This window comes from Chelonoidis abingdonii, chromosome 3 (genome assembly GCF_003597395.2).
Source record: "Chelonoidis abingdonii isolate Lonesome George chromosome 3, CheloAbing_2.0, whole genome shotgun sequence".
Classification (NCBI taxonomy): domain Eukaryota; kingdom Metazoa; phylum Chordata; order Testudines; family Testudinidae; genus Chelonoidis; species Chelonoidis abingdonii.
The window spans coordinates 200,905,666-200,930,156 of NC_133771.1; the positions used below are offsets into that span (position 1 = coordinate 200,905,666).

The window sequence follows — 24,491 nt, forward strand, 5'->3', positions numbered from 1 at the left end:
CTGCTGCACACTGTGTGGACGTCTTCAGAGAACTACCCATGATGACTCCAAGATCTCTTTCCTGATTAGTTGTAGCTAAATTAGACCCCATCATATTGTATGTATAGTTGGGGTTATTTTTCCCAATGTGCATTACTTTACACTTATCACATTACATTTCATTTGCTATTTTGTTCCCAATCACTTAGTTTTGAGAGATTTTTTTGAGTTCTTCACCATTTCCTTTGGTCGAATAACTATCTTGAGAAGTTTAGTATCATCTGCAAACTTTGCCACATCACTGTTTTACCCTTTAGATCATTTATGAATAAGTTGAATAGGGTTGGTCCTAGGACTGACCCTTGGGGAACACCACTAGTTACTCCTCTCCATTCTGAAAATTTACCATTTATTCCTACTTTTTGTTCCCTATCTTTTAACCAGTTCTCAATTCATGAAAGGATCTTCCCACTTATGACAACTTAATTTAAGTAAGAGCCTTTGGTGAGGGACCTTGTCAAAGGCTTTCTGGAAATCTAAGTACACTATGTCCACATGTTTGTTGACCCCTTCAAAGAACTTCTAATAGATTAGTAAGACATGATTTCCCTTTACAGAAACCATGCTGGCTTTTGCCCAACAATTTATGTTCTTCTATGTGTCTGACAGTTTTATTCTTTACTATTGTTTCAACTAATTTGCCCGGTACTGACATTAGACTTACTGGTCTGTAATTGCCGGGATCACCTCTAGAGCCCTTTTTAAATATTGGCGTTACAATCTTCCAGTCATTGTTACAGAATCTGATTTAAAGGACAGGTTACAAACTATAGTTAATAGTTCTGTGATTTTATATTTGAGTTCTTTCAGAACTCTTGGGTGAATGCCATCTGGTCATGGTGACTTGTTACTGTTAAGTTTATCAATTAATTTCAAAACATTCTCTAGTGACACTTCAATCTGTGACAATTCCTCAGATTTGTCACCTACAAAAGACAATTACTCCAAGCAGGACAGGTTAGGCATTTTAAAACTCACTACTCAAAGAATTAAAATTTAAGAATAAGAAAAATAAAATTATGAGATTCACAAACCAATCAAAAAACTAAACTAACAGCACTGTAATCCTTAACGAACTTTGAAAGAATAAAAATAGAGAATATATGTACCTTGTGCATTTCAACAGGAAGTATTAAGAAGTAACAACTACGACATGTGTGAGAGAGAAAGAGAGAGAATGTGTGTTTTGGAGACAGTGTGCCTGAGTAAGCGTGTCAGCATGCTGTCTCTTTAAGCAGAGCATTTAGGAGGCTGAACAGCAGCCCTGGCAGAACCAAAGTCAGACCTAGAGGCAACAGCACAGAAATGCAGCCCCTGACTACCCACCCCAGCTCAGTGGAGACTGGGTACAAGGGTGAGGGAAGAGGGACACCCCGACACCAGTGACCCCTCACCACTATGCCCCACTCTGCACAGTGGACAGGAGGCAGGCTCCAGCACCTGAGCAGCTTGGCCAGGGGTGGCTCCATGGACACGCGGGGGAGGGGAGGCAGGAGCAGCAGTGGCTGCAGATGGCAGGGGAAGAGGGGCACCCCGGCTTCGCAGGAGTTATCTGGCCGGTTCAGCTACCCTCCTGCAGCTCAGTCCATCCACCCTCTCCAGACACTGCCGCACGTGCCTAGCTGCCTCTAAGCCCCATTGGCTGTCAGTGGGTCAGGTGGGTGGGAGGTACCAGCACAGCACCCCCCTGAGCCAGGCAACCTGGGCAATGGCTCAACCCTCCCACCCCTATGGCAAGCTCTGATTGTGGGTCTGGGTCTTACATCCTCTCCTAGGCCAGCTTTTGCCACATGATTCTCAGGTGGGAATCTGTCTCCTTACTGCCCATGCTAAGTTACCAGAATTTATTTGTTGAACTCATGAGGATGAGGCAGGTAAGGCAGGAATGAGATTTGGGGATATATTCCCTCCCATTTTTTCCTGCCCTGGATGCTGCACATACAGTCCATTCAAAATACAGTGCCAGGCCTGGCAATGGGTCAAGCAGCTGGATCATTGTCATTAGTTCCACCCCTTTCCCCACCAGGCATTTCTTCGAGCCTAACAAGGTGTGACACTTTTTCCTATAGGAGCATCTCTCGCCCAGCTGTGGGATAAAGTGATCCTGCAGATGCCAGTGGGGCTTGCGGTGCATCTGGTCTTTAAACACTGAACCTACATTACGATGGCAAAGCCTTTGGAGTCTAGCCTTCTAAAAGGAGTATTTTTTTCTTTATGGATTCTAATTTCCAATTTATTCTGACAGAACCATGCCTATAGGCTGTACTGTTTCTTACATAGTTTTCAAGAAGTTTAGTTCCTTTCTCAGATGGACTGTAATCAGTGAGTCTTGAGTTGCAGAATGTTCAAAGGTTCTGCGTTAGTAACCAGAAATCTGGGGACTGTCAGTGTCTCCTGATATTTCAGGCCTGGCTGGTAAGACAGGTACCCTTAAATGAAAAAGGACAGAGAGGCCTCTCTTCCTCTCTCACATTCCTTAGTAATGAACTTGATTCATTTGTCCGTCAGCTGATGACATACAACAGCTCAAAGATCAGTGCAATATGCACCTGAGGCATGTAAAGTTAGCCAACAGTAAACTGCTTTCTCTTCTGGAGCACCTGAACCTTGCGTCACCATTCTGGCTCATGCTTTTTGATTCTTCCTGGTGGCTGTTTGTGTTAATTGCCCACCATTTCATCTGTCTTTTCAAGGAAAGGAAGCGACCTGCAGTTTTGAGATCTTTTCTTGAGAGAGGATTGAATGAGTATAGTACTCTTATCTGTAAGGAGAGTCCAATGCACTGGGGAGGCAATGGTTCTGGTGTGCACGTTTATAGAGGATTGATGCATCAAGCAGACATTAGATGGCCAGAAGTTTTATAAGCTGGACGGGGATGTTACACTTCCAAATTTTTCCCAGTTCTGACTTGGGCCTGGAAATTCATTAGCAATCAGGTCCTTCATGCATATTACTAATCCCAGTCAAGGCAATCCCACAGAATGACGCGATTTGTGGGCATCATCATCCTAAGGTATCTACCTAACTTACAGGGATATAAATCACAGAAACGCTGGCATTGTCTGTTTCATTCCCAGGAAGCAAGTAGGGGAGCCTTCCATAATGCGTGCTCTTACAGGACCTAGGCATCTGACGGTGTTTGAACCGGTAGAAAGATCAGTTGCCCCAAATACCTGAAATTGCTACTGGACTGTATTCTCGGTTTTTTCTGTTGTCTCTAATGTGGCATGTCAGAAGCAGTGTGTCATGCAGCAATCTACAGCCCTAGTCCAGTTAACATCATCTCTTTCCAGAATATCAACATAAACTTCACTGAATTTTTTCTGCACATACGTGATCAGTCATCCATTTAAATGCAGATGTTCTCTAGTGCTTTCACTGGTGGAGGGACAGGCCAAAGCTGTATGTAGCCTTCCAGAGTATAAAGACACCTCCTTACCATGTATGACCATGTTTTGGTAACTTTGTATTCTTAGTCTGCTATTAACCATAATGTGCTCTAGAGAGCCTAAAATGTCTGCTTCTCCGGGCAAACTTTTCAAGTTTTTTTTGTATTGGAGAATTGTCCATGATCCACCTGGAGCTGATTTGACTTGGCTATAACAATGAACTACCTGCAGTTGCTGAAAGGAAGGAGGGTGATCCTTTACAGTTTTACAAGACTGATTAGGCAAGTCTCAAGCCAGCACGATGCTACACAAATGTATGGATAAGGAGGGTCTTCATTAAGCGTTTGTTAATTACAACACAACTAACTGTGGTTTGGCTCCTCCTCCGCAGGGACGGTGGATTTTTAATTAGATTTCAGTTCAATGCTATGCTGGAGAAGGAGCATTCCCTTTATTGCACTGGTCCTGGAGATTACTGCCTTCACTCTGTAGATTGAGGAGGTTACTTCACTGGCATTACTCCAGGATGTACTTGCCACCAACTAGTGGCAGTCTAGTTGTTATAGTAAGCACCTTGCAGCAAAGCAATTGTCTTATATCTGCAATGCACCATTCACACCCATTGCCCAAGTTTGGAAAGCACTTAGCACATTGTCTGTGCTTCTGGAAATAAATATTGATAATATAAATAATAAATATTTCTTAGAGCACCTCAGATATAAGACAGTTCAAGCAGGAAGCGTAGGGGCTGGTCTGAGTTTGGTTGTGCGTTGTAATTGTTTCCATTGTAACTGCAGAGTTGCCACAGTGTCTCTCTCCAGTCTTGGAGTGTAGGAAAGAAATTGGCAGCCATTGCATCAGCCAGCTGGTGCAGAGATGTCAGGCTGGTATGAGGATTAGAATGTCACTAGACTTAAGGGCCAAGATTGAGTGTATCCATTGGCTATTTGCAGAATACTTTGGTGTCAGTTGCCTGAAACATTGTATGTCACTGAGTGGCATCTGGGCCTGCCAGATTCTCATTGTATATCTGGTGAGAAAACAGCCTTGTAATGGGGGTTAAGCATTCCCTTTTCATTTGTAAAGTAACTTCAACCTAAGTCTTCAACCTGGCCTAAGATGCTTTTGATACAGGGATAGCATGGTGCCACTATACCTGTTGGTGTGGACTGTGCCAGTAAGGGAGATCAACTGGGAGGTGTCTAAGGACCTATCTGGGATTGAGCAAGTGTGATCAGGGATGAAGGTTCATTTATAGCAGTTCAGGATGGTGTAGGGAGGAAAGAATTCCCTGCCTGATACAGTTTTGTCAGACATCCAGGATCTCGTTATTTGGCACAGGGAAGGAAGCAGGGATGACAAGAAGAAGCATTAATTGATATTTACTAATTTGGCAGAAACCCATTGTGGTTGAGTGAGTTGATTGGCTTCTTATTTTACCCCTAACCCAATGATAGGCAGGGGAGAGAGTGGATCATTGATGCAGTGTGAGATCAGAAGTGGGGATGTACTTTAATATCATATACCTCGTTTGGGCCTCATTCTTCCATTACTCAAAGGGTGTGTTGGAGGATTTCAGTCTGCGGGCCTAAATCCCACGTGAATGAACACATGGTGATGCTTCACCATATGGAAGCCATAATTTGGCTCCAAAAAGGGATGGCACTAGAAATGTCTGACTGCCAGGTAACAACCGAAGGTTTGACAGACACTGTACATCATTAATGAAAGCAGCAGCCTAAAGCTCAACCCAATGCACCTGCCTATAGTTTTTATTTCTAATCACAGAAATAAATATAGTTACTGTGGCAACAAATAACTGTACATTCTCCCCCCCCCCCAGCTTTGTGATATTAAATACAGTGATAACTTACACTCTGGGACTGAGAAAGTCTCAAACAAATTAAAAATGATGCTCTTCCATTACAGCAGATACACTCCGACCTCTCTCTGATAGGAAATCTGTGATCTCTGACACAGATCTGAATAAAAGCTTTGGTTTTTTCCCCCTAATTGATTCTCTGAGGTTCTCCAGAACACAGAACAATGGGCCAAACTCTGCTCTCCTCTACAAAGCAGCAACTCACACTGAGGTCAATAGGAGTTGCAGCCATGTGAGCAAGGGCAGGATTGGTCTAATGTTATTACTGTAAGATCTACCACACTTTCCGATGACCTCCTGTTAACAACTGCACTCAAACCAAAGAGCTAAAAGCAACAAAAACAAAGATATACTATAAATACTCTCTCTCTTGGCATCTAGCAAATGATGTAAAGACACAATTGGAAAAGCACCCTGAACTGCCTGTCAGTAACATGTTATTAAATATTTTTGTCTACTACTACCACGACCATGACATTTTCCATGTTCATTTCACAAATGTGATCTAGAGTTCACTTACTGTTAGATGCTGGAACAGCCATGCCCTCATGATATTTGTGGCTACTTTGGGAAAGATGCCACGCTTTTTATGTCGCTTTTTGTCCTTATCTGGATCATCATCATCACCTGTGCTGGGGGAAGCTACACTGTTGTCCAAGCCGTCACCTGTAAATATAGTGAATCAAATTTTGACTTATGCTATCTTTAGATACTTCAGTCAAAGCCTGACTTTGGGGTATATGAATATTTAAATGGGATATAAATTCTTTTGCGCTGTAATTCCTGGGGAGGGGGAGAAAATAAACCCTCTCAGCCAAATTCTGGTTTATTCTGAACAACTATAAGAATGAGATAGCCATTTCTCTCATTTGATTCAGCACAGCAACAAAAAAAAGTGAATTAAGCACCCTGCTTGCCAAGGTGGAGGAGTGAAAGTCTCTTCATTACCTTCACAGAAATCTCTCTGTGTTTACAGATCAGGCAAATAGTGTTTGACTCAAATTGTGGCTTGCAATGTATTGATGATGTTATGTCACCTTAACATGCAGCAGCCCACATGCCATGTTCCACTCTGAGATACAAAGTTCAAATTAAGCGTCAGCTTGCTGGCAAATCTCTTGCACCATTTGATCCTCTACCCAAGTTCAAAGCGACAATAGTAAGATTGAGGTTCTATCTATATTCAGACTGGAATTTTCAAAGCAGCTAGATGCCCGACTCACATTCACTTTCACCTAATCTCCTGAGATGCTGTTAAAAATCTCAGCCCAAATAAATTCATGCTGGGTTAACTACACTTATACCAATGTAGTATGTCAACCCTCCCTGGTGCACCACATCTACATTAGGTGTTTGCACCAATGTCATTACATTGATCCAGCGCAAATTTCCTTAACGTAGAGAGGGCCTCAAACTCGTCAAATTAGCAGCTCATCTATGGGAGTATAAAACTGGACAGCAGTGGCTTTTGTCTGTGGTGAATAGTGGCCTACTGTGCAGAGAAAAACAATGGTTTAGAGTGCCTGGTCAATCAGTGCACCATTTTTGTTTAAACCCCAAAAAGTAGTTCATAAACAAATCCATATAGTGATTTATTCTCTTCATTCCCCACATGTGGATTGAATGATGTATCATAGCTTCCAAGGATAGTACTTTTATGATAAGTGCTGAGTTGTGATGCAATTAGGCAAGTATTCTCTACACCCTAAGGCAAGAATGATCAAGAAAATAAACTGAACTGAACTGAGCTGAATCAAGAGTTTAACTCTGTCCTGTTAGGAATAAAAAACAAAAGATGGGTTTTGGACTGTCAAAATTGTGATACATTATGTAGAACTTAACTAAAAAAAGTGACAGTTTTATATTTTCAGTATTTTACATTTTTATATATTTTACTACTGACTGTAGTGAATTTGTAGATGTCCTTATGACTGATTGTGTGTATTTAATGCAAGACTAGACTTGAATATTCATATTTATAAGACAAGATCCTCATGATGAGTCCAGATACCTTTGGCTGATAAATTCTTTGAAAGCTCAGTAGGTTATATTAAAAAAAAAAAAAAAGGCAAAAGAAAAAAAGGGCTTTTATACAGAGAAGCAATTCACCATATAAAATAATAATTCATAAAAGAAACATGAGCAAAGGAAACAACTCAACAGCATTTAAAATTTCCATGGGCTAATCCACTTTCTATCTGTGAGACAAGAGCAAGGGAAAGAAAAATATTACATGTTCATTGATTAAAAATGAAAAGCTTCTAACCTAATGACACTGTCTTTCACCACCTCCCTATGATTGTTTTACCGCTATTTTTAAAACATACTTTCTATCCATTTCTAACCCCCTTCAGATTAATTTAGTAGGCAATGCCTAGTGCCTGACTAGAAGAGAATTCATTGATAATTTATGGAAATATGTACTATAATCCAACGGAGATGACTTTTTTCCAGCTTTGTGCATCAATAGATAATCAAGGCCTTAAAGCAGCCTGAGCTTCCCATTACCTCAGGCAAAAGAATTCCTGAAAGCATGCCTTCAGGGCACCTGAATTATATACTCCATTAGGAGAGGAAAAGCTTTCTGCATTCCATGTATAACACTCCCCAGAACCTTTCCTGTTTATTTCTGCTGTATGAAAGCAGAAGCATTAGGAACAGAATTTTTTAAGTGAAGACTTATGTAGATACAATGGAGAAACCTTTCAAGCGAGAGCCAGATCACCTCCTTCAATCCCTAGCAGTGACCTATCCCAAATAAAAGGTTTCTGTTACATCATTAGCTCAAGCCAAAAACAGCCTTGGCTTAATGCACAGTTTGTTCTTCCTACTGTTTTTAGGCAAATATAGCTACTTTACTCCCATCTGGGAGGGAAATTACACTGCTGGGTTGTAATCTAAGACAAGATTTTCATTGGAAGCAAATGCTTTCAATCCAGTATAAATACTGGTGCATGTTCAGAAAAGCCTAAAATAATAAACTCTAGTCCTGTCCGACACAAGTTAGGGAAGGTGAAAGGGGGAAGTGGATAATAAAGCAACAAACTATTCTAAAAGCAAATACTTTCATATATTTTAAATAAATTGTTTAACTTCTTCGACTTTTTTAAATTGAAAATTGATCCTGTAAAGACTAAACCTCAGAGGAAAGTCTAAATGGTCAATTGTGTTTTTTAACATTTCCATTCACTCTGTAATTTGATACAGTCACCTCTATGAGGTCTCCAGAGAATTTCTTTCCTTTTTTTCCCTATTTTTTTTTTTTAACATCACTAACCAAACTTGAAGAACTACTGACCAACCACATGGTAGCAGCTATGAACCACATTTGTAAAATGTCAGCAGTGACTTCATTCCTGAAGTTGACTTCTCCTACCGCCAAATGAAGGCGAACTGAAAAGGTGGAAATAATCATAAAAATGATGCTAGTCCATAAACAAGCTTACAGCCTCATTAGTATAGCAGTAGGCTCCACAGGATGATTTATGCTCGTTTTGCTGATGCCATGAGGAAATGCCATTGGGCAACTTTAGCCAACTGCTAATGGCTTCTGACAGCTTCTTAGCAACTAGTGCAAGCAACGTTGTGGCGTTTGCTAGTGACAGAAACTGAAAATGTCATATTATCTGCCCATGTGTCACAAAGCCCGTGTGGCAATTAACTAGTAGGCCAGTGACTGAGGGGCCAGAAGCTCTTTAAAATGGCCTTTGGCTATTCAGGGAAGAGTATGCACACTGCTTGCATTCGTGTTGCACATATGCAACATTTTAATGCAGAAATCTGGTTCACACTACCTCTGCCTTAGTCACTGATCAGTTTGGACCACTCAAATCCTTTTGTCTGCAGAGAAACTCCCAGTTGCTTTCTCTTTAGGCATTGCATGACATTATCAGAGGAATTTAAAGTAATCTGTCTTGATATGATTGTTTGAAATGGCAGTTTAATTGGCAATACCTGATTCTCTATTTTTGAACACTGAATCCAAAAGGTGCTAGCTGTTTTTCTGCTCTCTCACAAATTAGTCTAAAAGGATTTAAGATCACTGAAGCAGACTCATTGCCTGTCAAATTGCTAGGAGCAAAGGAACTCTGCACAGCAACTAGACACTACTTAAAAAACACCAAGCCTATAACAAGCATAAGGAGAGTCTTGGCTCCACATTTCAGTTTCCAAGCTATCATAACCATACACTATATGTCAAACTGTCAAACCTTTCAGCATGGCCATTTGCCCTTTCAAATAATATTTAAGAATTGTTTTTACAAAATTTTATAGGCCATGGTCTAGTGAAAGAGGCCAACCAACAAAGAAAGGAATTTGTACTACAATTCGTCCATGGACAATTTCTTGTGAGACCTGGGCCTATCCCTATGGAGTAAGGCAGGTGACCTGTGGCAGCTCCCAGGCTGTCAGAGAGCTCAGATTTCAAACACACTCAACTCAAACGGCCCAGAGTTCCCTATTTAAGCACACCCAGGCATTTAGGCTGTGCTATCTTGTTCCTTTCAAGAAAAGATAATGCAGCATTTATTGTATTCAGACCATTCAATGGGTCAGACTGGCCATGTCAGCAGGGGTTCTTCTCATTCAGGTCAACCTCGCCCCACACCCCCCAGACACATTCTCTTCCTCCAGCTTCCCTTCTTTCCCCTTCCTCCACACCCCAAAATGGGTAGACAGAAGCAGCAAAAAGGCAACAAACTTTGTAACAATCCCATAGCAAGCAATTATTCCTGGTGTTTATGGGTGATCAGTTATAGACATTTGTTGGCAAAATAGGTACTTTATATACGCGCTTGCATTCATTCATTCATTCATAATAATGATGTGCTGCAGCCACAAAAATCACATGACAAGTCTAAACAATTTTTCCTAGTTTTAGAATGAGCCAAAAAAGATCCTCCTGCAATATTAAAAGATAGGAAGTATACCTTTTCATTAAATATATTAGGCCTAGGACAAATTTTCAAACATAGAAGCCTGAAATTAAGCTCCTAAATCCATATTTAGGCTCTAAATAAAAATTATCCAAATCTGCAAACGTACTGAATATCCTTTCTCCAATTCGTTTGAATAGAAGCTGCAGATACTCAGCACCTTGGAAAAATCAGGACAACTTCTCTTTAGGTGTCTAAGATCCCAATCCCACAAACATTTGCACATGAATGACTTTATACATCACAGTAGTCCTGTTGAGTTCAGTGGAGCTACTCATACGCGTAAAGTTAAGCATGTGACTAAGTCTTTGCACAATGGGTCCAATTCAGAGATTAGGAACTTAACTTCAAGTACCTAAATTGAGAAATGTTGGCCATAATTTATACTTCATACACATTCATATAGTTACACATAGTGGGCCAAATCCTGCTTGCATTACTCATGTTAGTGGATTATTTGCATGAACAAGGCCAGAAAAATATGGCTCATTCTACACAATTTTTTCTAAATACACTTGGAAAAGGAGTTAATTTTCTAACCAACTTTTTTTAGGCTATGGAAACCTCATTAATTGTCTTAAAAGTTAATTATAGCTTCTAAGACAAATCAAGAACTACACTACTCCCCGAAAATATTTTCACAATACACAATCTTATGCAGTAAGTTGCTATTTCACTCTAAGTAACAGGCGTATGATCAAATTTGCTTTAAAAATATTAATATTTTTTCCATTACAAGAACACTTCTTCTTCTTAAAAGGCTACATTCCAATCTTTGCTCAAGAGCTAAACATTTTGAACATTTTAAAGAGGTGTTATTCAGGGGGATTATACTGGTTAAATTAGATTAAAATTGCTGGGGGGGAAATAGCTTTGCTACAAGTCTGAAAAATTAGACAGCACTGGAACTTGCACAACCAAATAGCAGGATGGAGTCTATATTCCAGGGTCCAGCTTTTACAATCTACTTTTAGATAAGAATCTAAATCCACCACTTTAAGGAGTTCACTGAAGAAATGTGAAAGAAATGTACCCAATAGCACTGGAAAATACTCTCAGCAACGTTTAAGTGCAGTCGGAACTGGAAGACACCATTAACATGGGACTAAGCCAATGTCCTTTAAAATAACGAGAGCGCCCTAAATTTAACTTTTAGTTTTTTCAAATCTTTCACGTTAGTGGCTGTTTCTATCTCTTAGAGTAAGTTAGTTTTGCATATTTTTGTGCTTAATAATCTAATACAATAAAAATATCTGTTCTGGCCAGAGACTATATTGGATTTTGTATTAGAGCGACATTGTTCCAGTGAAACAATAAACACACAGCTTCTCTTCATTCATAGTCCTGTAGATAATGTTGTCTTTTTAAACTCAATACAAAGTAAAAATTAAAAAAGAACATTCATGTATGTGCTCCCCTTTACTTCTGACTATTTTTATTATGAGATACTTCAAATTCTCTAAGTAGAATATTTATCTTTTAACCATTTATTTACAGCTCTGTCGGTTTTTTCCTCTTGCATCCCAAACAAGAACATAAGCCTTTTGGTAATCATTCCTGATCTTAGGTATACTGGAATCTTTTTCCACAGTCAAAACTGATGTCCATATAATCAAGACAAGTTCACAGTAAAAGGCATTCTAGGAAGTTCAGTAGACATCAAAATGATGTTTTTGTATCGGATTGCACTGGAAAGACTTGTTTGTTAATGAATAATTTAAGCTAGTATAATGTTCCAGAGAGATTTTAAATAGCATCAAAACAACGTTTTTCAAACTTACATAGGAAGGGTTAATTACAAGCACCTTTCATGATATTTGCACTATTCACTCATCTTTCTTATTTCAGTAAGGGGCATCTATGTATTGTATGTTAGCCACCAATTTGCTGCTTTCACACCTGCACTATAAAGGGCCCAATCATACTAAATATTGAGATTTTCCTGTAAGATGGATCGCATCTTTAACACGGCTTCCAGTGAACTCAATGAGAGCCAGAGACTCTCAGCTTTGAGAAGGGGCAGGCCTGAAGATGCTGTAAATCGAGATTGGGACAGACGGAACTACTCTATCAGACCTTTACTGCTACTGTACTTGGATTGGCTGGAGCTGGGGAGTATAGACCATGTGGACCACCCATTCAAATTTGAACCCAGGAAAGTAGTGACCACAAGTCATTTCTAAATGAGAGTTTTTCAGACGCCTCTGAGAAATAGGTTACTGGTCTAATTCCAGAGGACAGATGTTCCCCCTCTAACTGGCACTAAAATCTGAGGAGTGAATGAATATGAAGACTGAAGCACCCACCCACTCCCGAAGAAGGTTGACACACATTGGCATGATGCTTGCACAGCCATCATCCATGCTGTACCTGTTCTGTGCTGAAATAGAAGGTTTCACGTGACAGGCCTGTCAATCTGGCAGCTTTCACAACAATCACGTTTATGTTTTTTTTTTTAAATAAGTAACATTCCCGCATTGTGACACTCTCTCAACTTGCCAACACCCAAACATGAGACTAGAAGTGAAAACAGGGAAGACAAGAAAAACAGTAGTGTAGAAAGGTTAAAGTGACTGTGGGATTTCTTTATTGTAAACAACATTTCCTGTCACTTAAATTTCACAAATAGTTATTTCTGATGCACAATTCAATCCCTGCTGAAATAAATAGGAAGAATCACATGGACTACATTAGGCTTTGGATCCAGCCCCAAAAGACTTACAACAATGGATGTTTGGGGTCAGGGTGAATTTAGAGCACCCTTTGCAATGAGGGACAAATTACTGGTAGTTAAGGAACAGGCTTGTCAACATATTTAATTAGAAGAGATAATGAGGAACAAAAAAGGCTGAAAATGAGCAAAAGCAATGCACAAACACAGTATGTTTGGGTTTGCAGGTATATCTTAAAGAGGTGCATCACATTTTTCATGCAAGGATTCAGACCATGACACAAACAGCAGGGGATTGCCAGTCACAGATAGTATCCATATTTAAAAGTTACTAAAGAAAACAGTTGCAAAAATATCCTACACAAATATTCATATATGGTGTAACCTGGCCAGGTATAAATTACACTCTGGCATTTGACAAATTTTCAAAGTTTTTTCTTCTTGAATCATTGTACTTTGTTCTTTAGAGACAGGAGCACCTTTTTCTAGTAACTTGATCCTCCTTTTTTACTTGAATTCCCCTCAGGCAAACAACCAGCAAATTAGCTGTCTACACAAAGAGTAAAAACAGCATTGATGATAGGGAAGAAACACAGATTTTACTCATTTTCATCCATTCAGCAGTTTTTATAGCTAAACATCAAGGAAAAAAAAATCTGCAAAATGTAGTACAACTTCTTAATGGAGTCCAGGAAAGTCCAGTATTATGGACAAGTTGCACGATATTTTGAGAGTTATGTATCTATACTCTGTGTTAAATATTAAAAAGAAAGCAATTAATTTAATGGAAAGCCAACAACTTTCTCCTGCCAAAAACCAGAAGCTTACTTTGGGCAGTTGTAAGAATAAATACTGCATAGAAAGAAAAGTACCTGGTTAAACAAGAAAAATATGCTGTTTTAACCAAGAAGAGTCAAAGGATCTTAGAAAAATCTTTTAACTAAAATCTAGTATAAATGTTATAACACTTGTTGAGAAAAAATTGATTCAATATGAAAAAAGTTACACACTTTTGTTCAGATGTGTTACTTTAAAAAAACCTTGTAGCACATTAGCTGAGAAGCTGGCCTATCATGTTGTCAACAAGAAGGAAACAGACTATCTACTGGACATAAAAATATTTTGGCCTGAATTTTGATTTGATTTGTGCTTACGCACAGGTTACAAACTGGGAGCATATGAAGCAGCAAAGGAGCACGTCTTCAGAATCACACTACCATGACAGTCTGCCGAAATGTATGTAGCTAGTAAAAATGGTCCAGAACCTCCGCTAGTGTAAATCAACATGACTCCACACCAGCTGAGGATTGGGCCCAGTTGGGGGAAGGGCCTATCTGTGCATTTTACACAGTTTGTAGGACACCTGACTTGTGGCTTAACCTAAATGGATGCAGGAGGCCCAAAGCAAAGAGGAGAGCATCCCAGTTATAGCCTATTGGTCACTTTATTTGTGGGAGTAATTTCTCCCAACCACATGTTATCATAGGTCACATTCCCTCAGCAAGGCTGCCTTCGTCCTGCACCCTGCCAAAAGAGATAGGAAGCAAACGATTTTGCACTGCTTCCTCCAGTCTGAGAGGGCGATAACCAGAGATGCTCAGGAATTTTCTGTCGAAACTGTTTATGACAAAAAATGCAACCGTCAAATTTCAATTTTGCCACAAAATTTTGATTTTCGGTAGGTAAAAAAATCAAAACAAAATATTTCATTTTGATTTGACAGCAAATAAAAACATTTGGGTTTGTCAAATTAACTAAAATGTTTTGTTTGGAGTCAGCTCAGCATTACTCTGTGTTTGCCTGAGCTGCCACTCGTTGAATTGCTGCAGGGCACCATGGGAGATTTAGAGGAGAACTGTAGCATGAGGCAACTGAACTACAACTCCCATGAGACACCATGGCAGCTCAGTGAGACACACATTCATGTCAAAATGAGCCAAAATTTGGGAATGTTGAAACAATTCATTTCAAGAGAAAGTGGCAGGTCTTTCTGCTACATGAAATATTTTGGCATTTCAACCTGTCCCTGATTGAAGATGAAAACAAATGATAAAATATCAGAATTTCTCACTGGATTTGACCAGCTCTAGAGATGACTGCCGTAAATCAGTGGAGACTAACAGGTCCTCTGGCCCTGGAGTGCAGATACTTCGGATAACCCCTCTTTGTCTCATCAGTCAGCACACACAGGGGATCTGCTGTTTGCCAGCCAGAAGGCACGCCCATTGTTGAGCCCACAGTATTGCTTGGAGGTATGCAAGAATCTCACTAATATGCAATAGTATCTGGCCCCCTTTTTTCTTGTTTGTATACAGCATCTTGGTTTTTATTTTCCCTCATCCATCAATGAAATCTGATAATGAAAAATAAAACCGAATAAAAGAAAACAGATGATAACCATCACTCTTAAGGTGTTACTACACATACAATTGGCCCAGGCACACTTGTCAGACCATGCTGCTAATAAAGGGAAATACAAAAGCAAACTCACACAGCTTTTTCTCTTTTGACAATTAGAGCCTCATTTGTAGCTGTTGCCACTGCAAGCCTCTCATTCCCCCAGAAGCTTTAGACAAAGTTCCTTTTGCCCACAGGTACTGCCGCTTGCTTAGGCAAACTATAAACTCAAACATCTACCTCTTAATCTAGTATTTCAGGAAAGATGGCTGCTTTTAAAATTATAGTAAACATTTACAAGAATAAGAAATGCAACAAAAAAAAATGTTAACACTTAGCCAATTTTTGAAAAAAAACACCACACAAAGGCTAACTAATCTTCATCACAGCCTTCTCACATATGGTAGCTAGTTATTATTTTAGTACCTCCATTTCACAGATATGGAAACTGATTAAGAATAATTAAGGGCCTGAGAGTATGATCCTTACCCAGTTGGATTGTTTGCAACACGAGTTAAAGTGACAGAACTGGCACTTAAGTGACTTGTTCAAGGGTGCAGAGTAAAAACAGTGTCAAAGGGAGAGTTCGAAGCCTCTGAACTAGAGAGTCAGAAGTACTTATATCTTATGCTCAGATCCCTTCCAAATAGGACAAAAAGCTGAACAGAAACTCTTTCCATTTTTATAAACAAGGCTACAAAACAAACACTTATAACCGAAACAGATCTATTGCTGGTAAATTGCAGTCAGAATGGACCACAAACTTCTCTCACTTCCTGTACCAGAGAAGCTTGAGCATGCTTTAAAGAAAGGATGGTTAGCTCTTGGAAGAAAGGTGAATGTTATATTGCTTATCACATGCACACACAAAATAGGAAATGCATACCTTAATCCAAGAGGAGCCCTCTGCATAGGAATCTCTTGGGGATGTCTGGGGAACGGAAGGGTTTACCAGATACAACAAACTGAGTTCTTCTTTATGCTGTTCCCCACTCCCTACACTGAAAAAAAATAGTGGTTTTGTTCCTAGACAAGGGTCCCCTTACAATAAATAGAGGGAGGCTGCTTGTAGGGAGGAAGGTACAGAAGCCAAAAGGAGATAAAGAAATTGACTACAGCAGGCCTGTACCAAATTTCCATCCACCTGACTGTCTTTGTCCAACACAAAAGGCAACTCTGTTCTCATCAGGAAGTGAGTTAAAAGGTTGCAATGAGAAAAAACCAAAACCTAGAACATGGGATATTGTAAGACTGATTATTTTGCACAGAGAACCAGTCATTACAATTACAGTGAAAGCCACTGAGATGTGTGTCTTCCAGTTGTAAATACACAAGGCAATGTGAAGGCTAATGGAACGACAATTTTACTATAACAATTTCTGGTGACTTCCATTCTGTACCACACATAAGAGGGAGCTTCACAAAGTGTTGTCTGAAGTGCTCCTAAAACAAAACAAAACAAAAAATTGAGAGCAAGGGAAGAGGCCGATTGATTCCCTGCATGAGGGTAACTCAACCCATCTTTATCCCACGTGGAAAGAAGAGGGTGCTATCTTTTCCACTGGGGCTCTCCACAGCACTATCCCCTGCTGGGTTCCCTGATGCACACACAAAGCAGTATTAACACCTCCAGTGTCCTGCGAATGACTGCTATGGAACCAAGGAAGCACAGCTCCTGTGGAAGATATCTCAGTGAAGGAGTGGGGCAAGGAGAGCCGCACAGATGCTCCAGATAAGATTACTGCTCTTTCTGCAAGTCTAGAAGTCCTGTTATGCAAGAACCCTCTGGATCCACGGGAGGCTTCAGCCTAAGACTACTTGGCGCTCACACCCTAAACTCCTCCCCTCTGGAGCAGATGCTTCTGAGAAAATGTTGCAAGATGAACCTCAAAATATTTTACAAATTTGTGTCAAATTTCCCAGTTTGTTCTGGCTGAAAAACAAAATCCAAAAAATGGAAACATTTCATTTTGACATTTTTTAAATGAAATGTATCAATTTTATTTGAAACAACTTTTTGTTTTGAAATGTACTTCAATTTTATTAATAAGCCTTTAAAACAATTTGAAAACTAAGCAAATTTTTTCACTTCTGGTCAAGCAAAATGTTTTGTTCTATTGCAACTTTTTTTAAAAAAATGTTTTGGTTCACTGAAACATTTGAAAAGCTTTTGTTTTGAGTCACCTTAAAACAAAATTTATTTTTCAATTTTTTGGTACAGCCAGAGAACCAAAAAATCAGTTACTCGCACAATTCTAGTGCTGGTTTGAATCCAGCACACACAGCGCACACTGAAAATTCTTACCATCTAATGGCTGTTCAGGGAAATAATAGAAATGGGTAGGTGGTCTTAGCCCATTGTTAGTGGACAGGAGTCACATTTAGCACTAAAAAGGACCCTTGTTTGCCAGCCTCAGCAGAGGCCAAGGACTGATTCCTTCAGAATGGTCCCTCAGAGGCATGTTGGAAAGACTTTAAAAAAATAAAATATTTCACATCTACTAGCTACCACGTCCCCTCAAATTCAAATTCAATGCATTCAGTATCTTTTTGGTTTCCTACCAACTAGCATGATTGCTTCTGGTTCTGTGCATTTTATCTTACACTGCAGATAGTGATTAGTCTATATTTTTCTCTCCAACAGCTCTGCAATGGATCTTGAAGGATCCAAAATACATAATGAGGGTGACAGCAGCATTAGGCCAATATTGAAGGCTTTGGAAATTTCAGCTAAAATGTCATCTGCACAGAGATATTTTATTCTATGTTCTCTATTTTTATGTCCTTTATTTCTCCCCCACCCCCACATCATTAGCTGCCAGGAGTTCTACTGAATTGACACACAGCAAGGAGAAAAGAGGGAAAGGCTGGTGGGTCCCAGTTTTCGTAATTGTTTATGTTACAGTTGCACCTCACAGCACCTATAAGGTCAGGGCTTCTTTCTGCTAGGCACAAAGGCAGAGTGGGGGTATTCTTTTCATCATTTTACTGATGGGCAATGAGTCGCATAGCAATTAAGTATCTTGTGCAAAGTCATACAGAAGTTTGTATTAGAGGTGGGAATTGAACTCATACATCCAGAGTCCCAACCCAGTGCCTTAACTACAGGAGCTTCCTTCTTTTTCCTGTTGAGTGCATAAAGCTTGCTGTGTTCTCTCTCTCTTTCTTACAAAAGCAGTAATGTAAGAAGCATGTGCTGTCAGTGAGTTGGTTCAAATATATTTGTAATCAAAATAGTTAAAGGAATCCTCTATATTTGGAGGACCAAAAATCATAGCCATTAGCAGCAATTTATTCTTGCCAGGCATTTGGCTTTAAAAGCAGTTTTGCTTTTCACATTGTGTGGTTGAAGCAATCCCATGCACGCAGAAAGGAGTTATCACTAGAGGTGTTGCTCTTCCCCAGTCTCATCTAGGTGACACGAAGGAAGCTTTTCCTATGCCTCCTCTCTCGGGGGAGGGCAGGACTACTGATGGTTCTCTGCGAAGATTCCACAGATGCTTGTTTATTGGTCACTTCTGAAGCTTGCTTATTTTACTGTGGGCCTGAGAAACTCACACTGGCTTTGAATTAGGTCCTACAGCTTCTTTATGGAGGGACTACATATGGCTTACTGGATACTTTAGGATTTTGTATGTCTTTGCAGCACTGTTCTAAAAATTAAATATATAACCTTGTATTTTAAATGGTCCATGCACACGCATGTGAAAAAATGCACATCTCAACTGTGTGCACAACTAACAGGGTAACACGCAAACTGGCAGCTATGCATCTAATTGGCCATCCACATCCACAAATACTGATTTGTGAATGCAAAAGCAGCAGTTCCATGGGGAAATTAGGTATGCACAACTGCATGCACACTGGAAAACAAACAAACAAAAAAAACACCAGGCCCTTTCATTTCTAGTGAGTTCTTATTCTTTGAATCCTTTCATGGACTCCCTTTTTCTACCAAATAAAATTCAAGCTTCTTGTCTCTACCTTCTAAGCTCTTCCTACTTATATTCTATTGCCACCTCCATTGTGTCAACAACGCCAGTTTCAACCAGTTTGTCTGCACTTCACTCACAACCAGCTCTATGCCTCCTTTTGTGTCACTTGACAGGCCCTACAACATCACTATCCTCTCCCCCATCCAATCCCTCCATGAGACCCACTTCTGCCAAGCACTGCAGGAGTCAGTCAATTTATATTGTCTAGGTTGAGGGACACCTGGGGATTATCAGTTATTCACTTACCAAAGAAATGACATATTAGGATTGTATGATTAATCTCCCTTCCTGCAACCTTCATAGGTTGCTCGTCTTAGACTATGAGCTCTTCGGAGCAAGGACTGTATCACTGTGAACATGAAGGACAGCGAGTGCTACCTGAACACAAATAACTCTCCATAATCCTAGATTTATGTATGATATGAATAAAAAGGGTTCTGTGATGCTTTGGTGTTCAAAATTATGGGGAGGATGGATCCCTTTTTAGAAATTGTTGAGCATCTCAGAAACTTCAGAAAAAGGAGTGGAAAGAAAGGGCACGGGAGGAGGAATCTGCATCTTTAAAATTGAAGGGACAACGGAAAGAGGGAAATGGGGAAATCTTGTTTCAAATGAGCAAGTTTACTGCCTTCTTCCTTGTGAAGAAAGTTTTTGCTTTACTAAATCTAAAAAAAAAAATAAAAAAAAAAAAGTGGTGTGCCTGTTAAATCTGCTCCTAGGCAGCTTTAACTTGAGCAACCTGCTGCACTTATTCTTCAGATCACCGCAGATTCTCCCTCACTCTGGCAGTAACAGAGAGGTCGTATTATCACATGAATGAACTGCTCTTAAACAATTTATCCAACATATCAGGAACAAACAGGCTTTTCTTCAGTATCACACATTTATTTTCTGGCTTTCCACCTCTCCCATCTCCACAACCAGAACATATGTATTGGGGTAAGGAAACCCCACACTCTCCATTAATGTCTAAGATGTTCCATATTCATTTCTATTTATTGTTAGGTGTCACTTCAACAAACTAGGATTATGGAGTGACTTGTAAGCTTTGGTGGTTTTAGCTGCAATACCTGATTTGAATACTTTAAATAACTGTAATTATATATTTTGCAAGTGGGGAGAATGCAGATAAGTATCAATTATCCTCATCTGTGAAAATACAAAGCCGGATTCTGGCCTTACATCTGTATATAAATGAGGAGTAACTCCACTGAAGCCAATGGAATCACACTGGGGTAAACAAAATTAGAATCAGGCCTACAGCATGTGAGACAACCACTTAAGGGTTAATTTGGAAAGGGCAGCTTTAAAAAGTTCTAGACAGAGTATCATGCTCTCGGGATCTGGTCCACCCATCTATTTGTTCTGACGATGTAAAGCTTTGCACTCAGGGTTCCACTGAGTGTGTTACCACCTGAGATCATGCCAAAGGGGGTCTGCTGAAGCCCAATGCTTTTTTCACGACCATATGCAGTTAAGTAGATATTAAAATCAATTATTATTCTAATGCCACATGACTCAAGTTATTTAGAACAGCAGAATCCTTATCCACTCTCCCAGAGGTGTGGACTGGCACCAGTAAAAGAGTTTTCTGGTAACTGACATGAAAGTACTTGCCTGGGTTGTCGGAGCAGTGTCCCGCTACAAGTGTGAATCAGAGCGGTCCCTTTGCACTACCCACTGGTAGTATCTGGTGATTGTCTGAATGCTCACTGATAACACAATCCCATGAATCATAGAAGTGTTGAATGTCGTTAGCTCTTTGCACAGTAAAATTAATATATTTTTAAACTAGTTGACCAGCTCTATTCACGACTTCAGCGTTAAAATGCCCAGTGGAATGAGAAGGGGAAAAAACAGGGCTGTTCATCGATAGGTCAGTGGTTCAAATCCACTGTAATGCTATTTAGTGGCCTCTGTGAAATAAGTTTGCCACATCAACCAAACTCATAATGGTTGCACCCTTGTCAGCAGTCTGAGTAGAGAAAGGAAGAACTGAATAGGTCTGGAAACAGAAACAGCATCTCTCTCCAGTGAAACTGAGGAAAGGGAATTACCTTAAACCATCCCTAGAAGGCTGGGTGTGCATGGCGGGCTTCTTACGAATGGAGGGAGCAGGCAGTGGGGAGACCAGGAGAACATGCGGTCGCCTACCACCAGCCCTTAGTAGATGCTAGAGTATAGATAATACAGCCCAGCTAGGGAAGGGGGTTCTAGAGAGGGACACTGAGGACCTATAGCTGGTGAAGAGGTAAAGGACATCTATGATGGAGGCCGTGGGTTTCTGTAGATCCCAGGGAATTTTTGGGCCAGATCCCCAGCCTACTCCAGGGGTAAGGGGAACCCTGCCCACTCTGACAGAACAACTTTAAAGGAATGTCACTGAGATTGCCTCCTTCAGCTTCATTCCAGGGGTTTTCCTGCTAGAGAGGTTCCTCAGGATCAGAGACAAGACACTGAACGAAAGCTTGCACTGCTGTGTCTGACATCCTGTGCCTGTTTTGTGGCTAGGCAACTATAGTACTTAGCAGCAGAAACCTAGTACCAACCTCACATTTTACATTCACAGCTTCACAAAGAGGTACAACTTGAATTTAGTTCTTATGAAATATGCAGTAGGGTCATTGTTCATGATCTGAAAATGTTTTTTCCAGACAAAATACAAAGTGAACTCACTCATCTTAACACAGAGAGGACAGAAACTTTAAAAATCTGCATAGAAGTTACAAAAAAGCTAAAAGAGAATCCTAGAATGTCTCCACATGTCATACACTCAGTATAATAGTAAGTTGGGTATGTTCACAGTCAGCTGAGCTGTCTACACATCTGACCACAAAACAATACAGAAAATGAGTCTCTGAGTGCATGTTAGTGTGCTGAAATGCAATTGAATATGAACGATGTTTTATTTAGAGTAGAAGTAGCTGTAACTATTGCTTTAAATTTAATGAAGGTTTTTAATAAAGACAACTGAAAATAATAAAAATATGGTATATGGAAAGAATACATGATAGCTGGCAGTGTAATGCAAAGACAAGAGATTCTGTTTACAGCTAGTGGGACAAAGCGAAGCCATTAATTGTTTGCACACAGCCATTCCTACTAAGTGAACATAGTAAGATTTTAACACCAATCCTGTGTTGCAACACATAGCACCTTTTATCTTGTCTACTCATCCTTTATAAACATTCATTAAATCTCAGCATCTCTGCGAGGTTCTTTAGTATTATGCTTATTTTAAAGATTAGCCAGTGTTGTCATTTTTCAATTTCATCACGAATCTTTAGATCAATGGCATTTTTATTTAAAAGTGCCCAGCTCCTGGAGTCAAATGAGAATCTCGGCTTTCACTTAAAAAGTGAAAAGGGCAAGCCAAGAGTCCTCATGGCTGTGGAGAAAAGCTTGAGGAATCCTGATGGCTCAAACAGAGAAAGCAATAAAGAGAACCCCAAACTTATTTAAAAAAAAATCTCAAGATTTTGTCAAACCTGACTCATGATTTTTGAATGCTTGGGGATGGCGATGATGGTAAACTGTAGTGCAGAGAGTCAAAGATTGCTTATGGTCAAACACCAGATTAACCACCCTTCACCTGAGGACTGGTCTACACTATCCATTTAAACCGAATTTAGTAGCGTTAAACCGATTTAACCCTGCACCCGTCCACACAACGAGGCCCTTTATATCGGGCAGGAGTACAGAAACCGGTTTAAAGAGCCCTTTATATCGATAGGACTCCTCCCTGACGAGAAAAGTAGCGCTGAAATCAGTATTGCCATGTCGGATTAGGATTAGCGTGGCCGCAAATCGACGGTATTGGCCTCCGAGCGGTATCCCACAGTGCATCACTGTGACTGCTCTCGAAAGCAATCTGAACTCGGATGCACTGGCCAGGTAGAGGCATACATGTGTATAGTACACGACTAGCACAGATTAGGCAGACGACATTTAGAAACAGGGGTTTTAACAGGTTACCAATGGCCACATGCACCTGCAACACAATTCTGTCCTGGGCCTTGGATACAGACCCGCATAAACCTTAACATTGCAAGAATCGGGAAACTAAACACCGAGGGCCGACACTGAGGTCTACCACACGGCTATTACCAACTCATATAAGGGATTAGGAAAAATGAAGAACACTGCCAGTGAAATCAGCAGGTAGTAGCAAATTCATCAGTAAGGGAGTAAATGGAGGGTGTTGTTCACTGCTCGTAACTGGGCACCACAGCAGTATAAGCATTGTTCTGCAAAAGTAACTTTTTAACATAGGACTCAAGCTTCTCTCTCCCCTCCTCTTTTTCACCCCTTCTTCTCTCCTGCCTCGCTGCACCAATTATGTTCAAGTTCTCCCCTACCTCCTCCCGATTAGCGCTTCTCCCACGCATGTATGGCCGCAGTGCGAAAAAAAAAGACCAAGACGAAATGGTGGCTCGAAATTCAATGGAAGTGACGCCGCACAGTACTGCAAAGAGCTCATACTGAAACTGAGTGGAAGGAACGTTCGTGGTCAATCAAATCACCTAGGGCCCAACAGATGCCAGTGACCGTCCGAGGACAAGGAGGGACGCCTTAATTCGTGACGCTGATACCGCGAAAGGAAAAAATGAGGAAGGAGAGATGCTCCGAGAGTGCAGCAGGTGCGCGGCAGGAAAGATCAGAGGCATCGGTGTTTATGGCAGGAGACAGCAGATTAGCGGTGGAGGAATGCACAAACACGGGGGCGCGCTCTGCATAATCAGAAGGCTATGATGATAGGCGCTCCGCGAAGGAGGCAATCTGGGGCAAGGCTATTCAAGGAACGCAGCACGGGGCTGCACAGAATGCCGCTGCAGGAGAGCGACCACCGTGGTGGGTAACCAGGCCTTCACCCTCCCACAGCCAAGGTGGTATTTCTGGAGGGGTAATAGTCTGAGTTTGACATCAATCGGCCAGAAGGAGGGCAGAGTAGGGGCTGCGAGTAGACACGAATGAGAACGGTGGTGGGGAGGATGGAAGGTGCTTCTGGGCAGCACCCGCGGGGCCCACGAACGGGTTGGAGTGGGGTCGGCAGCGACCGCCGCGGCACACCGTGGAGCGAGCGCACACACCAGAAAAGGCACGCGTCACTTATTTTGAAACTTTCTTTCCACAGTGCCTTATGTTCCGTATCCCTAGCAGGGAACTATTTCTCGCTTGGCC

The 24,491-nt window shown here is 40.7% G+C and overlaps 1 protein-coding gene across 2 annotated transcripts in view; it reads right to left on the reverse strand.

Moving 5' to 3' along the window:
• MEIS1 (Meis homeobox 1) overlaps positions 1-24,491 on the reverse strand; it is a 129,170-nt gene that overhangs the window by 54,743 nt on the left and 49,936 nt on the right. For both annotated transcript variants that reach the window (XM_032806538.2, XM_032806537.2), the window contains exon 8: positions 5,831-5,976. In XM_032806538.2, coding sequence (XP_032662429.1) covers positions 5,831-5,976 — 146 coding nt within the window. The remainder of the gene's footprint in view (positions 1-5,830; positions 5,977-24,491) is intronic.